This window comes from Silurus aristotelis (assembly GCF_946808225.1).
Source record: "Silurus aristotelis genome assembly, chromosome: 3".
Taxonomy (NCBI): domain Eukaryota; kingdom Metazoa; phylum Chordata; class Actinopteri; order Siluriformes; family Siluridae; genus Silurus; species Silurus aristotelis.
Window position 1 is genome coordinate 13234287 of NC_139576.1, and position 16822 is coordinate 13251108.

Sequence of the window (16822 nt, forward strand, 5' to 3'; positions counted from 1 at the left end):
AAGGTGAACAAAGTTTTTATAGTATATCTGGAGCTTTTATAGAAGTTCTAGTCTGTGTGAAAGTAATTGAGTAAGCATAGTTCGAGGCCTGTCGATTTGCCCACGGATACGGCAGCAAACAATCCAGCACTTTTTGGCCAATGTTCTTTAAAGACAGATTGCTTGGATTTGGGGCATTTCATTCTTGACATTAGACAAAGGGGGTGTAACGGTACACAAAATTCATTCGGTTCGGTACGTACCTGGGTTTTTAAGTCAAGGTTCAAGTTCGGTACAGTTGGGGGAAGAAATGCAAAACACAAAATTGCTTGTCGTTTTTTTATTTATTTATTTATTAAATTTTTTTTTTTTACACAGTTTATTATTGTTAACTTTTGTAAACATCAACAGTTTAAATTTTTAAAACAATTTTAAATAAAATGCCTGCATGGTTAACTAATATATAAAATAACATTTTATAATATTTTTAAAAATAAAATAGAATAAATCAAATGAATACAATGCACTTTTTATTATATTGATGAAATTAATTTAGCGATTAAATTGGCACAGATTTAACTGAATTAATAAATTAAATAAATGGAACATTTAATTAAATAGTTTGCATTTGTTATATTTGTATTATTCGTGTGTGTGTGTGTGTGTGTGTGTGTGTGTGTGTGTGTGTGTGTGTGTGTGTGTGTGTGTGTGTGTGTGTGTGTGTGTGTGTGTGTTAACACTTTGTCCAGAAGGAAAATGTTAAACTATGCAGTCATGGTACACATTAAATTAACATATTTCCTACATCACTAATATACTACACTATAAACAAAGTCTAAATATTTTTCTGAGAGTTATTTGTTTGTTGCTATGATATAGATACATTTTATGTTTCTTAGTCCATCTAATAGTTTTCAGTTTTTAAACCAAAACCCCCTGCGATAAACAAAAACAAAAAAACGATAAATGGACCTCACAAATGCAATTTTATGTATACAGTTCTGTACTGTATTATTTTACTTCATTTTATAATTCATAATTATATTTATATCATTTTCATTATTTTAACATAAAACATAAAAACAATTCTCTATAAACAGTTCCACTCTATTTTGGTCTATCGTACTATCTGTGAGAAACCGAGAAAATCAGCCAAACAAATTAGTTATGTGGCAAATGCAATTCTGCGATAAACCGGGGGCGTGAGATTCGAACCGCGGTAAAGCGGGGGATTTCTGTATACCTGTAGTTAATTTTTATTTTCTCTTTTTTTCTGTGTGTGTGTTTTATTTCTACAGTGCACTATCCCAGCCTGTCCTGTGGCACTGTGACTCCATCCAGTCACAATTAATCCACTGGTTTTCTTTAATGCCGCGCACTTAATCATATTTTAGCCGTAGAGTTGAGCAGTGAAGCTAGTCCAGGTTTTTTGTCGTGTGGTGGTTCCGGATTGTCGTGGTGCCACGGGCTACGTGTGAGCAGCAGCAGTTTGTGTTTACTGCCGTCAGAAATGAGTCCATGAAGAGGTTGGTGAATGTGCTCGTCTTGACGCAGAGCATAAAGGAAGCTTCATTGTGTTTGCCTACGAGTTTGTTCCAACCGAAGCTAAAGTCCGTGCTTATCTGCAGACCCTGTTTATAAAGCGTGTGTTGCACAGTGTTAACACATTACAGAGCAGTGACTGTAAAACAATCCTCCCTTCCTCCTACACGCCTTTGTCCTGTGCTTTCTGAAGGAGTAAGTTGGCAACACTCATCAATGCTGAGCTCTATCTAAGCAGCAGGATTCTCCCTGTCTAATGGCACTATACATTCACTGTGCTTTTGTCTTCTTTATCACCTTTGTCTTTTCATTTTTCTTTCCTTGGTTGGTTTTTCTCTTTAATCCTTTCACCCTTGTACACTAAATTGGCAGTTCAAAGATAAGGCTTGACACAGTAACACTACATCTTGCCTGTATGCGTGTCCCTCTTCTTGTCTCTGTTCAGTCTCTCTCTTCCTCATCTTGTCTTTCTCCCACATCTCTCTCACCCACACACATGCTCTATATGCTGAAAGGGAATACACAGGGATTGCTTTTATTTTTATTTTTTTTTAGATTTTGAGGGGTCTGCTCACATTCTGCCAGCACAAACTGATCTAACATTGTCCTCAGTATTCACGTTTAGATTCTTTACATTCCCAAAATTCTTTTTCCATCCACCTCCTCCTGTCTGCACTGTTGAGTTTTTAGGACGTGCTCCAGACAGTGTGATTTGCTCTAAAAGGATCTCCTCGTCACACTTGTCTCTCAACATAGATAGCATAGAAATCCCATCAGGGTACCGAGCTTTGTCTTCATTTACCGCACTTAAGATGCGTGGTCTCTTTCTGGCGTCCTCATTATCACGAGTAGACATGTAAAGGTGTCACAATCCCTTTACAGTGTAGAAAGGTACAGATGACCCTTGGTGCCTCAGCTGTAAATGAGGAATTTAATAGGCTCCCTCACAAGCTGACCTTCATAAAGCTGAGTCAGTCTGCTCACACTGGCCACAGTGGACGGGGTGGATAGAGCACGGTGATGGATGTGTTTATGGGCAGATTTGTGGGAGCTTCTGCAGCAAGCTGCAGGAGGTATCACAGGAGTAACTCGGATCTTTGCCTTGTCATGTCCTTTATGATTTAAACATGCCCACAAGGCGAAATGTCACTACCACAGTATATTTGTCCCTTGGTGGCGGACGAGTGGCACAGCCCAATCACAGCTACAGCTTCTGTGGTGTTGAGATTCACTTCTTTGTCCTGTTCCTTGTCGATCAGTGATCTGTTTTCAATGTGTGTTCCTTTATATGGTATAAAAATTGTTTTATGGATTTAGTACACTAGTCATTTTTGCAGATGTTTTTTTTTATGTTTCGAATGAGCGCGAATCTGAATTTGAATGACAGTGCTATAGAACCTGTTTCTGAAATTAATGCCTTGTTAAACATTTACACAATTCTGATTCTTCAAATTTCAGATTTTTACAGCTGTAGATTTTCAGACTTTGTGTTGTTTCTAGTGAAATATGTCTTTGACCTTGAGTTTAACAAACTTGTGCCTTGCTTGTTCCGTAGAATTATAACATTACCAGCAGCATCTATCACTCAGCCTGGCTCTCTGGCTCATCTTTTTTCCCCGTTGGTAACTGTCACTCTAGGTATTGAATATATTAAATTTATGAGATTTTATATGGACCCTAGTGGTAATAAACAAAAACAAACCTGATAGATTGATCATCTGTCTTATTTTGTTTTGCTGCATCCAACATGTGATATTTAGCAGCTTGTGGAAAAAGCCAGTACCTGCAGTGTCACACACTGAAATCTAGTCTCATCTTTTGCTAGTCTTATCTTTTGCTTTTATAAACTACATTTTACACCCAGATGTGACTGTTGCTTTGTTTGCTCTCTATTACATATGTTTTTATTTGATGGACTGATTAAAAAATGATTAATAGCGTTATTATAGATGTACTTCAAAGGCATCGCATATCGCCATACATCCAGCATCTGACTGACAGCACTATCTTTTCTAAAAAATAAAAAACTTTTTTTTTCTTTTCTGAAGATGTAAAAAAAATTACTTTTTTTATTAGTCCAAATGTTAAACAAATAAACTATAATTCTGTAGATTATTTCTTGAGGTTTGATATTATTTCTTTTCTCTGCTGTTGCTTAGCAAGAAGCAAGCATACATGAAATTTATTGAGAATTTGTCTTATTTACATATGCAGTGTTTTTGTTGCTGGTTGAGTTGCCAGTTATTGTACTATGAAGTCATCAGTAGACGTTACTTCTGTTGGTTGATTTGGTAAAATTGCTAAGTAAAGTTTTTTCCATCTTTGTGGTGTCCAAACCAACACTTTTGAACAACGCTGCTGTTCATGTTGCCTGTTGTCGTCGTCCTCCTCATACCCTTTGTTGCCAAATATGTGTGAACGTAGCTTTATTGAGGTGGCCCACCATCTGTAAGTTTTTCAGACACGGTGAAAGGACAGATGTGCTGAATCTGCTGGAAAGTTGTTCAAGGTTTAATAAAGCCACTGTGGACCTTGTAAGCATGACCTCTCAGCTCACTATAGATCTATGGTGAAAACCAACTTGTCAGTATGAGGCTGGTTTGAGATGCAGAGGCCACCAGTTTAGCTTAGGCAGGAAGAAATGATATCATTTGAAATTCCAAAGACCAAAGATCTTGCTGATGCTGCTTATTCTTTTTTCGCTAAAGTCCATTAAGTCTCACTTATGCCGTACCTAAGATGAAACCAGAAAGGCATGGCCTAGATATTGGCCTGAAATTTGATATGGAGGTGTGGCTCGAATCTTAGTGAGACTTTACTGGGTCTTAAGTTTCCACAAGTAATTTGCTCTTAAAGTGAAATGCCTCAAACGACAGGTTACTGTTCATGCAAACAATGCTTTAGTTTGGTTTTAGTTCAGGGACTGAGGTAATGAGCTCAATGTGCTTGATCAGATTAATTGTTGGTCTGTCTGTCGTGGTCAGAACATCTGCAGGACACCACGCTGTGTCACAGCTTGGTAATTAAATTACCTTTTGCCTACACACATTGCGTCATGTTAGTGCATGTGGTTCCAGGTCCTGAATAGTTGAGGAAAATTTGATCTTATGGATTGAGGATTTGATCTCATATGGATGGAGACTATTTGTTTATATGCATATATATATTTATGTCATCATGGAGGGGGGGGGTTATTCTGTTATGGTGTATTTATGGCTCCACGTCTAGTCGTTTGCTTTTTGTATTTGTGGGTGTGCGTTGTGTGTAAAGATACAGCGTTGCATCAGTGTTTGATGTCAGTGACATGGAGGTAAAAACAGAATCGAATGGCGCTTCTTTTTTCCCCCCCAGTTGAACATATGGAGAAGGAAGACATGACTAGTCATAGCAGCGCTGATGCAAAACACACAGGTCTACTTTATCCTTTACCTTCCAGAAACACACCTACACACACAGGGTAGTAAAACTAACTGCTATACTCCCTGTGGCTGATGTTCTGCCAGAAGAAAGATAGTGTACCAAACAGAGTTATAGCCACAGCATGGGCCGTTGAGTAAAGAACATCTTTGATTGCAGATTCTCCAAGTGTATCATCAAAGCCTGTGTATTTCCCCTATGACCTGCTTCCTAAAACGCATCACTGCACATTCCAGAGAAGCTCCACTTTCATTTAACTGCTTTAAATGTGAACTGTTGCATGAAATGAGAGAAGCTCATACGGGGCCACCTTTGTCTGAGCATGCGAAAGGATATTGCCACAAGAATGTCCTGGAGGATCAAGGACCTACGTCATCTCGTTATCATTGCGTTTTTGACCCCGGTTGGGACACCTATTGTGTTTGTATGTCAAACTGTGCTGAGACACTGCTTTATATTCATGAGGCTTACTAACGCTTCTCTTGTATCTGTGGCTCACTAGATGATGAAGCACGCGTGGGACAGCTACAGGCAGTACGGCTGGGGACACAATGAGCTCAAACCCATTGCCAAGAAAGGACATTCCACAAATATATTTGGTAAGTGAGCTACACCCGTTTCCCAATTACTCTAAAACATGCTGTATCCACAGATTTGTCCCCTCATTTGCATGGAAATAGCTCTGGTCAAAGTGAAAAGCGATGCCCGTGCAAACTTGTTAGCACCCTTTTTCTACACAGCCATTTCCGTGTCTCGAAATGATAAGGACGTTACAAGCATATACACATGCAAAACCCCGTTTCCCCACTTAATCATTTATTTCGAGGGCTGTTGTCAAGCTCTCCAGCTGTTTTTCCCTGATAATGGTGACCGGGTTAAAGCTATTATGTGTGTATTTTGGAAATTTAAGTTTAGATTTCTAAAGCTTGTGAAAGCTCTTGTTTTTGTAGGAATGTTGCATGTATTGCTTTCTCTGGAAGTCTTGTTTTAAACATGGCTGCTAGTTTGTTCCCATAGGTGAATACTATAAAAGAGAGGAGGAGACTGAAAATGAGTAATTTAGTTCTCACAGATTACTTTCATAATTAATGAGCATCTGCGCTAATAGCTCTTTTTCTGGAGTCTTTCCATATGGGAGAGGAGTACTCTGTATGTGTGTGTGTGTGTGTGTGTGTGTGTGTGTTAGGGGTATAACCGTACATGTATGCAATCCTTTTCGTTTTATGTGTGGAGCATAGTAAAAATCTGTGTTGACAATTTTGACAATAATGGCTGTATGTTGAGTAAATCTATACTGGTAGGAATATACATAGCATTGGTTAGGGAAATTATTAATTAAAGTAATGAAAGGCAGTCTTCAACAGTATAGTAAAGACACGTGTGTGTACAGAACCTTTATAAATGTTAAATACTATTTATAAATATAAGCCTATAATCTCAATCAGTATGTAAAGATATGCATTTTCTATTAGATAATACCAATAATTGCCCTGATATACTTTAAGAACTACCCAGAATAAATACATATGTATATGCCTGTGTTTATTTGCATCTGTTGCTTGCTGATGATAAAAATAGCAAAGGGAGCATATTATTGAAATAATGTAATTTCACAGTATGGCTCTGAAGTGTGTGTGTGTCTGGATAAGGTCTCAGCTGAAGAGATGAGCGACGAAAATACTTTGTTGCTCTTTTCCAGGCATCGGTGAAAGCAGTTTGAGCTCTTTCATAGAAAAGTAATGTGAATAAGACTGTGAGTGCTACAGACAGGCACAGCAGTTGGGGGGGTCATTTGAGTGTTTGTAAGATTATCTCCCTTGTAAATGACTCACACAGGGCTGAATGGTGCCTGACAGAGGATAGCTGACATAAAGCAGACAAATATTTTACCGATAGCCATTCAAGGTCTGCATTGTACATGTTGAGTCGATGGCACAAAGACTGGATAATAAGTGGTTTGTTTACTGGGAACATGCTCTCATAGGAGACTGGAGTCAGATTTCATAGATTAGCCTAGTACACAAACACAGCTATATTTCAAAACATAGTACTATATATTTTCAGACTTTCTACACCCACACAATCCCTCCCAACCCCCTCTACAAATCTGGGCTTGTTTGATTAATGCAGGCTGACTGACTGATGTGATGCTAATGAATTATGGACTTAAAGTTTTGAGACGGATTCTGATCTTTACTCCTCAGGTAATACTCATACCCACAGCTGCATTTATTAGCTCTTCAGACTGTTTTCAGAATACGTGAAGAATCTGCTTTCAGATGAGTGTTTGCACATTAATGTGGTTCACACCCTACATAGCAAAGCGAGAGAGAGAGAGAGAGAGAGAGAGAGAGAGAGAGAGAGAGAGAAAGCGCCCATGTGACTTAAACTCTACTGATGAGGGAGAGCTGTGCGCTTATTTATTAACACTGGATAAAATAGAAGTGGAAGAACAGGACTGATTGGCATAAGGAGCACCTCTGGGGTAGGCGATTGATGGTGTTTGGCAGTGAGATGCAGCTCATCCCGAGTGTTAAGGCTTATATGACGTTGAAAATGTGCTGCTTGGATGAGAAAGGAATAGAGAATTGCGAGATGAATGAGAATAAGGGTTTGGAAGGTGAAAAGAAAAAAAGGGTGGAGAAGTGAAGTGGACGATGTAACTGGAGAATGTGGAAAGGAGCTGACAGTGGCCCATCCCACCTTTTCCCACAACCATTTTCTCTCTCTCATTTGTTTCATTCAGTTTTAATATCCTGAAACTCATTTGCATAATTCCTTTCCATCCCCTTAGGATTTTTCAGGAAAATCTCCAATAACTCACGCTTTTCTTTGCTTCTTGTGAAATTGCCTTCCCTAGATGGTTAATATTTTCTTAATGAGCCATGTGATTTCTCTTGTTCATTCTGTCTGACGGGCAAAACAACATGGGAAGATATTCAGTGGTTTCTTGTACTGTAGGGCTGCAACTAGCGATTATTTTAATAATCGATTAATTGGGCGATTATTTTTATATTTCCTTCTTTCGATTAGTCGGGTAAATTTTTTTTTCTTTTATGTTTTGCTTATTATAACTATTTAAAACCCTAATTCAAGTTATTTATGTACAACAGTGTATTTAATAAATGCAAAAACCACATATTGAGTTTAATTATCTTGAATTTAGACATTTTAAAGCTTATAGTGGCTGCTTGTTGAGGAGTGCTTGAGGGATTTCTCCTTCTCAATTCACTCATGCTGAGTTTTTTTCTTTCTGTAAATAAAAAAAAAAAAAAAAAAGAAAAACAGCATTTAAGTATCCAAGGTGAAGCGATTTGTGTAAACCAACATTTATATTGTATTTTGCAGATAGTAAGATGACAACTAAAATGGTCAATATAAAATATAATACAATATTGTTTTGAACCTTTTTGCCTAAAAGAATACATATCCATTTTGTACATTTGAGAATATATAAGCATCTAGAATGTATACAGTGAGGAAAATAAGTATTTGAACACACTGCTATTTTGCAAGTTCCCCCACTTAGAAATCATGGAGGGGTCTGAAATTGTCATCGTAGGTGCATGTCCACTGTAAGAGACATAATAAAAATAAAAAAAATCCAGAAATCACAATATATGATTTTTAAACTATTTATTTGTATGATACAGCTGCAAATAAGTATTTGAACACCTGTCTATCAGCTAGAATTCTGACCCTCAAAGACCTGTTAGTCTGCCTTTAAAATGTCCACCTCCACTACATTTATTATCCTAAATTAGATGCACCTGTTTGAGGTCGTTAACTGCATAAAGACACCTGTCCACCCCATACAATCAGTAAGAATCCAACTACTAACATGGCCAAGACCAAAGAGCTGTCCAAAGACACTAGAGACAAAATTGTACACCTCCACAAGGCTGGAAAGGGCTACGGGGAAATTGCCAAGCAGCTTGGTGAAAAAAGGTCCACTGTTGGAGCAATCATTCGAAAATGGAAGAAGCTAAACATGACTGTCAATCTCCCTCGGACTGGGGCTCCATGCAAGATCTCACCTCGTGGGGTCTCAATGATCCTAAGGAAGGTGAGAAATCAGCCCAGAACTACACGGGAGGAGCTGGTCAATGACCTGAAAAGAGCTAGAACCACCATTTCCAAGGTTACTGTTGGTAATACACTAAGACGTCATAGTTTGAAATCATGCATGGCACGGAAGGTTCCCCTGCTTAAACCAGCACATGTCCAGGGACGTCTTAAGTTTGCCAATGACCATTTGGATGATCCAGAGGAGTCATGGGAGAAAGTCATGTGGTCAGATGAGACCAAAATAGAACTTTTGGGTCATAATTCCACTAAACGTGTTTGGAGGAAAAAGAATGATTAATACCATCCCAAGAACACCATGCTTACTGTGAAGCATGGGGGTGGTAGCATCATGTTTTGGGGTTGTTTTTCTGCACATGGGACAGGGCGACTGCACTGTATTAAGAAGAGGATGACCGGGGCCATGCATTGCGAGATTTTGGGGAACAACCTCCTTCCCTCAGTTAGAGCATTGAAGATGGGTCGAGGCTGGGTCTTCCAACGTGACAATGACCTGAAGCACACAGCCAGGATAACCAAGGAGTGGCTCTGTAAGAAGCATATCAAGGTTCTGATGTGGCCTAGCCAGTCTCCAGACCTAAACCCAATAGAGAATCTTTGGAGAGAGCTCAAACTCCGTGTTTCTCAGCGACAGGCCAGAAACCTGACTGATCTAGAGAAGATCTGTGTGGGGGAGTGGGCCAAAATCCCTCCTGCAGTGTGTGCAAACCTGGTGAAAAACTACAGGAAACGTTTGACCTCTGTAATTGCAAACAAAGGCTACTGTACCAAATATTAACATTGACTTTCTCAGGTGTTCAAATACTTATTTGCAGCTGTATCATACAAATAAATAGGTAAAAAGTCATACATTGTGATTTCTGGATTTTTTTTTTTAGATTATGTCTCTCACAGTGGACATGCACCTACGATGACAATTTCAGACCCCTCCATGATTTCTAAGTGGGAGAACTTGCAAAATAGCAGGGTGTTCAAATACTTATTTTCCTCACTGTTATTAATTAAATTTTGTATAATAATTGAATGATATATGCATAAATTAAATATACAAACATTGAAAACAAGCATTTGAGTGTAGTAAAGCCGCAGTAAATCACATTCGAAAACAGAAGTTACTGTTTAGTAAACGAATTCTATAAAAAGAGAGAGGAACATAAAAACAACAAGCAAACAAACAGACCCAATTTAAAAGAAAGGAAAAAATATGCATTGGTGTTCAAATGCATAATCATTTGCTGCAAACCACAACAGCGACTAAAAATTTTATCATTTTCTACTTTTAGATTTAGTGACCTGATGCTCGCGAGTCACAACAGATTCAGTGCTGTACCGAAATTGGCAAACAAACAGTTTACAAAATAGCACTTCATTAAACTACACAATTTTCACATGATGAGGATTTTACAGTTTCTGCTTACCGTGCTGATGTTTCACCTTCATCCAAGACACCAGTGTGTTTTCTTCTCATGTGCTTGTGCATCTATGCTACACAAGCTCAACTTTGCTTTTAGGTTAACTTGTGAGTTACAGTCTTCTTTGTTGCGTTTAATATAAAATGCTTCCATTCTTTGGATGACTTGGAACGCACACTTTTTCCTGCTCCTGGTTGACCCTGTACTGTCCGCTATTTCCGCAAGCGTCTGTGTTCTCTTACCGCCACCTTAACCCGTAAACTGAGCAGCCCATCTAATCGATAAATTGACAATGAATTTCATTATGAATTATTATGTCTTAAGCACATTTTTCATCATGAGCTGTAGCCAGCCCTTTTCTAGTAGGCTATTTTGGATAAAAATGCACAGACGTTAAGCTGTCACATGATGGACTACAAATGTTTTGAGTATTTTTAACTGACTCTAGTTTGAACAAAGGTAGTCAACTGGGAATGCATTATTTAATAAACAAAAATAAAAATGATACCTTCTCATTGTGTAATAAAGTTACTCAGATTTCTTAAAAAAAATTTACATGATCTTTTGGACTTGTTTTTAACGATGCCTCTTATGAGTCTGTTTTCTCAGTGTTTGTATTATAATTGCTCGGGAGAACAAACAGTACCGTTTCTGTGGCTTAGACAGACAGACATTAGGTCAAAAAATAATATTTCTAAATGGATTGTTTGTGGTCATTTGAGATATTTGTTTTCAAATATGTCTATACTGAAGCACAGACAGTAGAGAGACTGTTGCAGTTAGTCGTCCTGTGCTACGGGAGCTCATTGGCCGAGTAGAATAGGTCACGTCTCAAGGGAAATAGAGCAAACTCAAGTGTTCCATGGAGTGTCTAAATAATACAGCATGCAATTCATTTGCATTCATGTTCTCATATGTATGTTTTTGCACCAGGTAGCAGTGTACAATCATTGTGGTTTGTGAAATAGAGAACCATGGCATAGAGCTGCCATATTGTTTGTGTGTGTGTGTGTGTGTGTGTGTGAGAGAGAGAGAGAGAGAGAACACTTTTCCCAGAAGGAAAATGTTCAACTATGCAGTCATAGTACACATTAAATTAACATATTTCCTATATCGCTAATATACTACACTATAAACAAAGTCTAACTATGTTTCTGTATGTTTTTTGTTTGTTGCTGTGATATAGATGCATTTTAAGTTTCTTAGTCCATCTAATAGTTTGCAGTTTTTCATGTCATAACTATTGCACGTTTTGACAGCATTACTCACTTTTGTTGCCAGATATTTTGACAATAATGGCTGTATTCTGAGTTATTTATAGAGGAGTAAATCTGTACTGCTATTCAAGCTGCACATTGACTAAAATATATCCACGTTTCATTTCTATATTAATGTCCCTCGAGAAGATATAATAAAATGGTTGCTGAAATGTGAGGGGTGTACGTATCTTAAAAATAAGTACACCCCTCACATTTCAGCAACCATTTTATTATATCTTCACCTTGCATGCTGTTTTTATTTTTTATTTTGTTTTACAGAAAGATACAACTCAGCATAAGTCAATTGTTTAAAGAAGAAATCCCTCATGCAGCTTTATAAAATTCTAAATATGGCTTTTGGACTTCTTTTATTGCACTTTTATACATAAATAACCCGAATTAGGGTTTTATATAGTTATAATAAGCAAAACATCCAATTAAAATATGTATTAATAATTACACCAAAATTCAGAAACAAATTAGAGCTCATAATATCAGACAAGCTAATCTGTAGATGGTCTGCTACTGGAAATGGGTGATTTTAGTTATATGTTATTATTTTAGACAGTTAGTTTACTATTAAATAAATCACTAAGAAAATTCAAAAGGAAACTCTATCTGTGTAAAGGACACAGTGTTGTGCATGTACATGTGCTAGATTTTGCCCTGACCTTAGATTTATACTTGAAGCTTGTTTCTGAAAATGCTTATTAATGATAATATTGGGGATTGCATTTTAACACCCTGGAATTCAAATGTAATAATTATAATTCCATATTAATTAATAATTATTGAATCCTTTAGTTTTGTAAGTGTGTGAATAAAGCAGCCCTGATTCATAATGGATTATTCATCTGTTCTATTTTAAATTGTGTTTTGGCGTATTATCAGATTTAAAGAGCTGGCTGAAAGCAGTAGAAAGGGATCGCCAAGCCATAGCCAAGCATCACGTTTTCTTTTTTGCTCTTTTTTGTCTCGTTCACATCAAATTTTTTACAGGCTGGTGTCAGATTTGGGCTGGAAATCCTATTGATTTTGGACTCTTTAAGCCATTATAAATGCCTTTTTAGGAGTTCTGGAGTTACTGAAGCCAGGGATACAGTTCTGTACAGAGAAGGAGAGAGGACAAAGATGATTGATGGGGAAGGGAAAACAGAGTAGAAGAAGAGTGGGGTGTGTATGTGTGAGGATAATTGGGCCTCTATACTGCCCCAACATCTTGTCCTTCAGTGTCCTGTTTTGTCCCTCAGTCCTGCCCCCATTATGCTGTTTCTCAGTCCTGCCCAAACATTTTTATTCTCAGTCCCACCACTACATTCTGTTTCTCAGTCCTGCCCCTACATCTTGTCCCTTAGCTCTGCTCTTGCATTTTGTTCCTCGTGCCTCAACGTCCTGTGGCCCCAAACATCCTGTCTCTCACTATCCTGCTTCAACATACTGTCCCTCAGTTTCTCCTCCATCAGTTCTATTTTAGTTTTCCTTTTGGCCTTCAGAGTCCCTTCTTCCCAATTATGTACTTTATTGTCTCATTGTTTACAGTCTTATTCCTTGTCCATGTCTCTCACTTTCTTGTCCCTCTGTGTTAAATCTCTGTGTCCTGTTTTTTTCGTGTCCCTTCTCCCAAAACTAATGAAAGTGCTGCAACTCAGTTTATCAAAATGCTAAGCAATGCGTCAGAGTGCAGTAACTCAGTAAAAAGTGTTATCAAGCCACTTACATGTCTGGCAGCAGCTTTGAAGGACAGCGTGTGGGGAATGCAGACCGGAAGCCAGACGATGATGGAGGAAAATTGGTCACCTAGGGCAGATGCGTTAGTGCTCGACAAGACGCGGTTAGCTCAGATAAACCTTTTAAAAAAATCTCCTTACAGGATTAATTGAGTTTGTTGGCTGCTGCCAAGCCAAGTGAGTCTACTCTTAAGTATGTATGTGAGAATAAACGTTATCTAATGTGTGAAATGGAGTAAGGACTAATATTCACACAAAACTATATACACAAATATTATGTTGTATTTGAAAGGTTTACATTCTTCTTTTATTCTCTTCTGTCTTGCCCCTGTCTCTCCCACTACACTAACATAAACACACTCTTCCATCTCACTTTTGGGGTTTACACTTGAGTGGTTTTGCAATTTTCTCTTGAATTGATGAGCAATGGCTTAGATTGAATGAAATCGCCTTAAAATATATTGCGGGAAATGCAGCTGAAATGCTTTTCAATCTCGCTGTATCAGTGCCCTTAAAGATTTCAACTCACTTTATCATGCATGACTGAGGGATCATGACCATGATGTCCAGTAAACTGATCCCCTGTGGTTATGAAAAATAGCCTGTAATTGGTTTTGACAGGTTGGTGTGTATACGCCGATCAGCCATAACATTAAGAGCACCTACCTAATGCTGTGTAGGTTCCCTGTTCCATCAAAACAGCTCTGGCCTTTCAAGGCATGGACTCCACATGACCTCTGAAGGTGTACTGTGGTATTTGGCACTAAGACGTTAGCCTTAGATTCTTCAAGTCCTGTAAGTTGTAAGGTTTGCCCTGTGTAGATTGCTTTTTCCTCCCAGCACACTGCACAGATGCTTAGTTGGATTGACATCTGGGGAATTTGGAGGCAGTGCCAACACTGTAAACTCTGTCATGTTCCTCAAATATTTTCTGAAGCTTTGCAATGTGGCAAAAAACATTATCATGCTGAAAGAGGCTGCTGCCATTAAGGAATAATGTTGCCATAAGTGGGTGTATCTTGTCCACAAAAATGTTTTTGGAGGTTGTTCGTCTCATAATAACATTTACATGAAATTCATGAGCCTAGTTATCCAGACAGAACTGAATCACACTGCGCTCTGTTTTGGTGGTGGACAGTGACTGTAGCTACACAGCAAGCTAATCATAAACAACAATAACTATAAGCAATTTATGCTACAGTAGCCTTAGGACCATGTCACCAGCTCACTGATTGTCCTTCTCTAAACCTCTTTTGATGGTTAATAACCCCTGTGATCCATGAAAACATGCATACATACATACATACAGTGGGTACGGAAAGTATTCAGACCCCCTTAAATTTTTCACTCTTTTTTATTTTGCAGCCATTTGCTAAAATCATTTAAGTTCATTTATTTTCCTCATGAATGTACACACAGCACCCTATATTGACAGAAAAACAGAATTGTTGACACTGTTGCAGATTTATTAAAAAAGAAAAACTGAAATATCACATGGTCCTAAGTATTCAGACCCTTTGCTCAGTATTTAGTAGAAGCCCCCTTTTGATCTAATACAGCCAGGAGTCTTTTTGGGAAAGATGCAACAAGTTTTTCACACCTGGATTCAGGGATCCTCTGCCATTCCTCCTTGCAGGTCCTCTCCAGTTCTGTCAGGTTGGACGGTAAACGTTGGTGGACAGCCATTTTTAGGTCTCTCGAGAGATGCTTAATTGTGTTTAAGTCAGGGCTCTGGCTGGGCCATTTAAGAACAGTCACGGAGTTGTTGTGAAGCCACTTCATCGTTATTTTAGCTGTGTGCTTAGGGTCATTGTCTTGTTGGAAGGTAAACCTTCAGCCCAGTCTGAGGTCCAAAGCACTCTGGAGAAGGTTTTTGTCCAGGATATCCCTGTGCTTGGCCGCATTCATCTTTCCCTTTATTGCAACCAGTCGTCCTGTCCCTGCAGCTGAAAAACACCCCCACAGCATGATGCTGCCACCACCATGCTTCATTGTTGAGACTGTACTGGACAGGTGATGAGCAGTGCCTGGTTTTCTCCACACATACCGCTTAGAATTAAGGCCAAAAAGATCTATCTTGGTCTCATCAGACCAGAGAATCTTATTTCTCACCATCTTGGAGTCCTTCAGGTGTTTTTTTAGCAAACTCCATGCGGGTTTTCATGTGTCCTGCACTGAGGAGAGGCTTCCGTCGGGCCACTCTGCTATAAAGCCCCACTGGTGAAGGGCTGCAGTGATGGTTGACTTTCTACAACTTTCTCCCATCTCCCGACTGCATCTCTGGAGCTCAGCCACAGTGATCTTTGGGTTCTTCTTTACCTCTCTCACCAAGGCTCTTCTCCCCCGATAGCTCAGTTTGGCCGGTCGGCCAGCTCTAGGAATGGTTCTGGTCGTCCCAAACGTCTTCCATTTGAGGATTATGGAGGCCACTGTGCTCTTAGGAACCTTAAGTGCAGCAAAAAAATTTTTGGAACCTTGGCCAGATCTGTGCCTTGCCACAATTCTGTCTCTGAGCTCTTCAGGCAGTTCCTTTTACCTTAATGATTCTCATTTGCTCTGACATGCATTGTGATTTGTAAGGTCTTATATAAACAGGTGTGTGGCTTTCCTAATCAAGTCCAATCAGTATAATCAAAAATTTCTGGACTCAAATGAAGGTGTAGAACATTTTAAGGATGATCAGAAGAAATGGAGAGCACCTGAGTTAAATATATGAGTGTCACAGCAAAGGGTCTGAATACTTAGGACCATGTGATATTTCAGTTTTTCTTTTTTAATAAATCTGCAAAAAGGTCAACAATTCTGTGTTTTTCTGTCAGTATGGGGTGCTATGTGTACAATTATGAGGAAAAGAAATGAACTTAAATGATTTTAGCAAATGGCTGCAATATAACAAAAAGTGAAAAATTTAAGGGGGTCTGAATACTTTCCGTACCCACTGTATATCTAAATGATTATTATATTTTAATTCTTTTGAAAATTTATTTTGTGGCCTTAAATATTTTCATCTAGTATCCTGAATGTCTATGGCCCTGAAGCTTGAAATTAATGTTGGGTTTTCATTTCAAGGCTGTCGGAAAAGTTAACTAGCTTTGAGATAAGTGCACCTACCAATCTATCCACAGAACGTCTCCAGTCCTTGCGATATCAAAGATGTAATAACCCAAAACGCATGCATTTCAAAGAGCTTCATTTCACAATGGCTGGACTGTCATCTTGTTCTTTGGGGAGTCTGATCATCCTGCCTTGTCAACTCCTTAGTCACTGTGCATGGCTACACAGCCGCTAGCTGTTTCTATAAAGTATTATTAGGAGCTACTTTCAGTTTCTTGTACATCACTTGAGTGTTTTGTGTAATTCAAAGATTGCAGCGTTTTTTTTTTTTTTTTGTCTTTTATGT

General features: G+C 38.5%; 1 protein-coding gene across 5 annotated transcripts in view; it reads left to right on the plus strand.

Annotated features, from left to right (window-relative positions):
* The window catches only part of man1a2 (mannosidase, alpha, class 1A, member 2), a 74305-nt gene that overhangs the window by 29253 nt on the left and 28230 nt on the right, over positions 1 to 16822 (plus strand). For all 5 annotated transcript variants that reach the window (XM_083537013.1, XM_083537009.1, XM_083537010.1 and 2 more), the window contains one exon: positions 5441 to 5537. In XM_083537013.1, coding sequence (XP_083393139.1) covers positions 5441 to 5537 — 97 coding nt within the window. The remainder of the gene's footprint in view (positions 1 to 5440; positions 5538 to 16822) is intronic.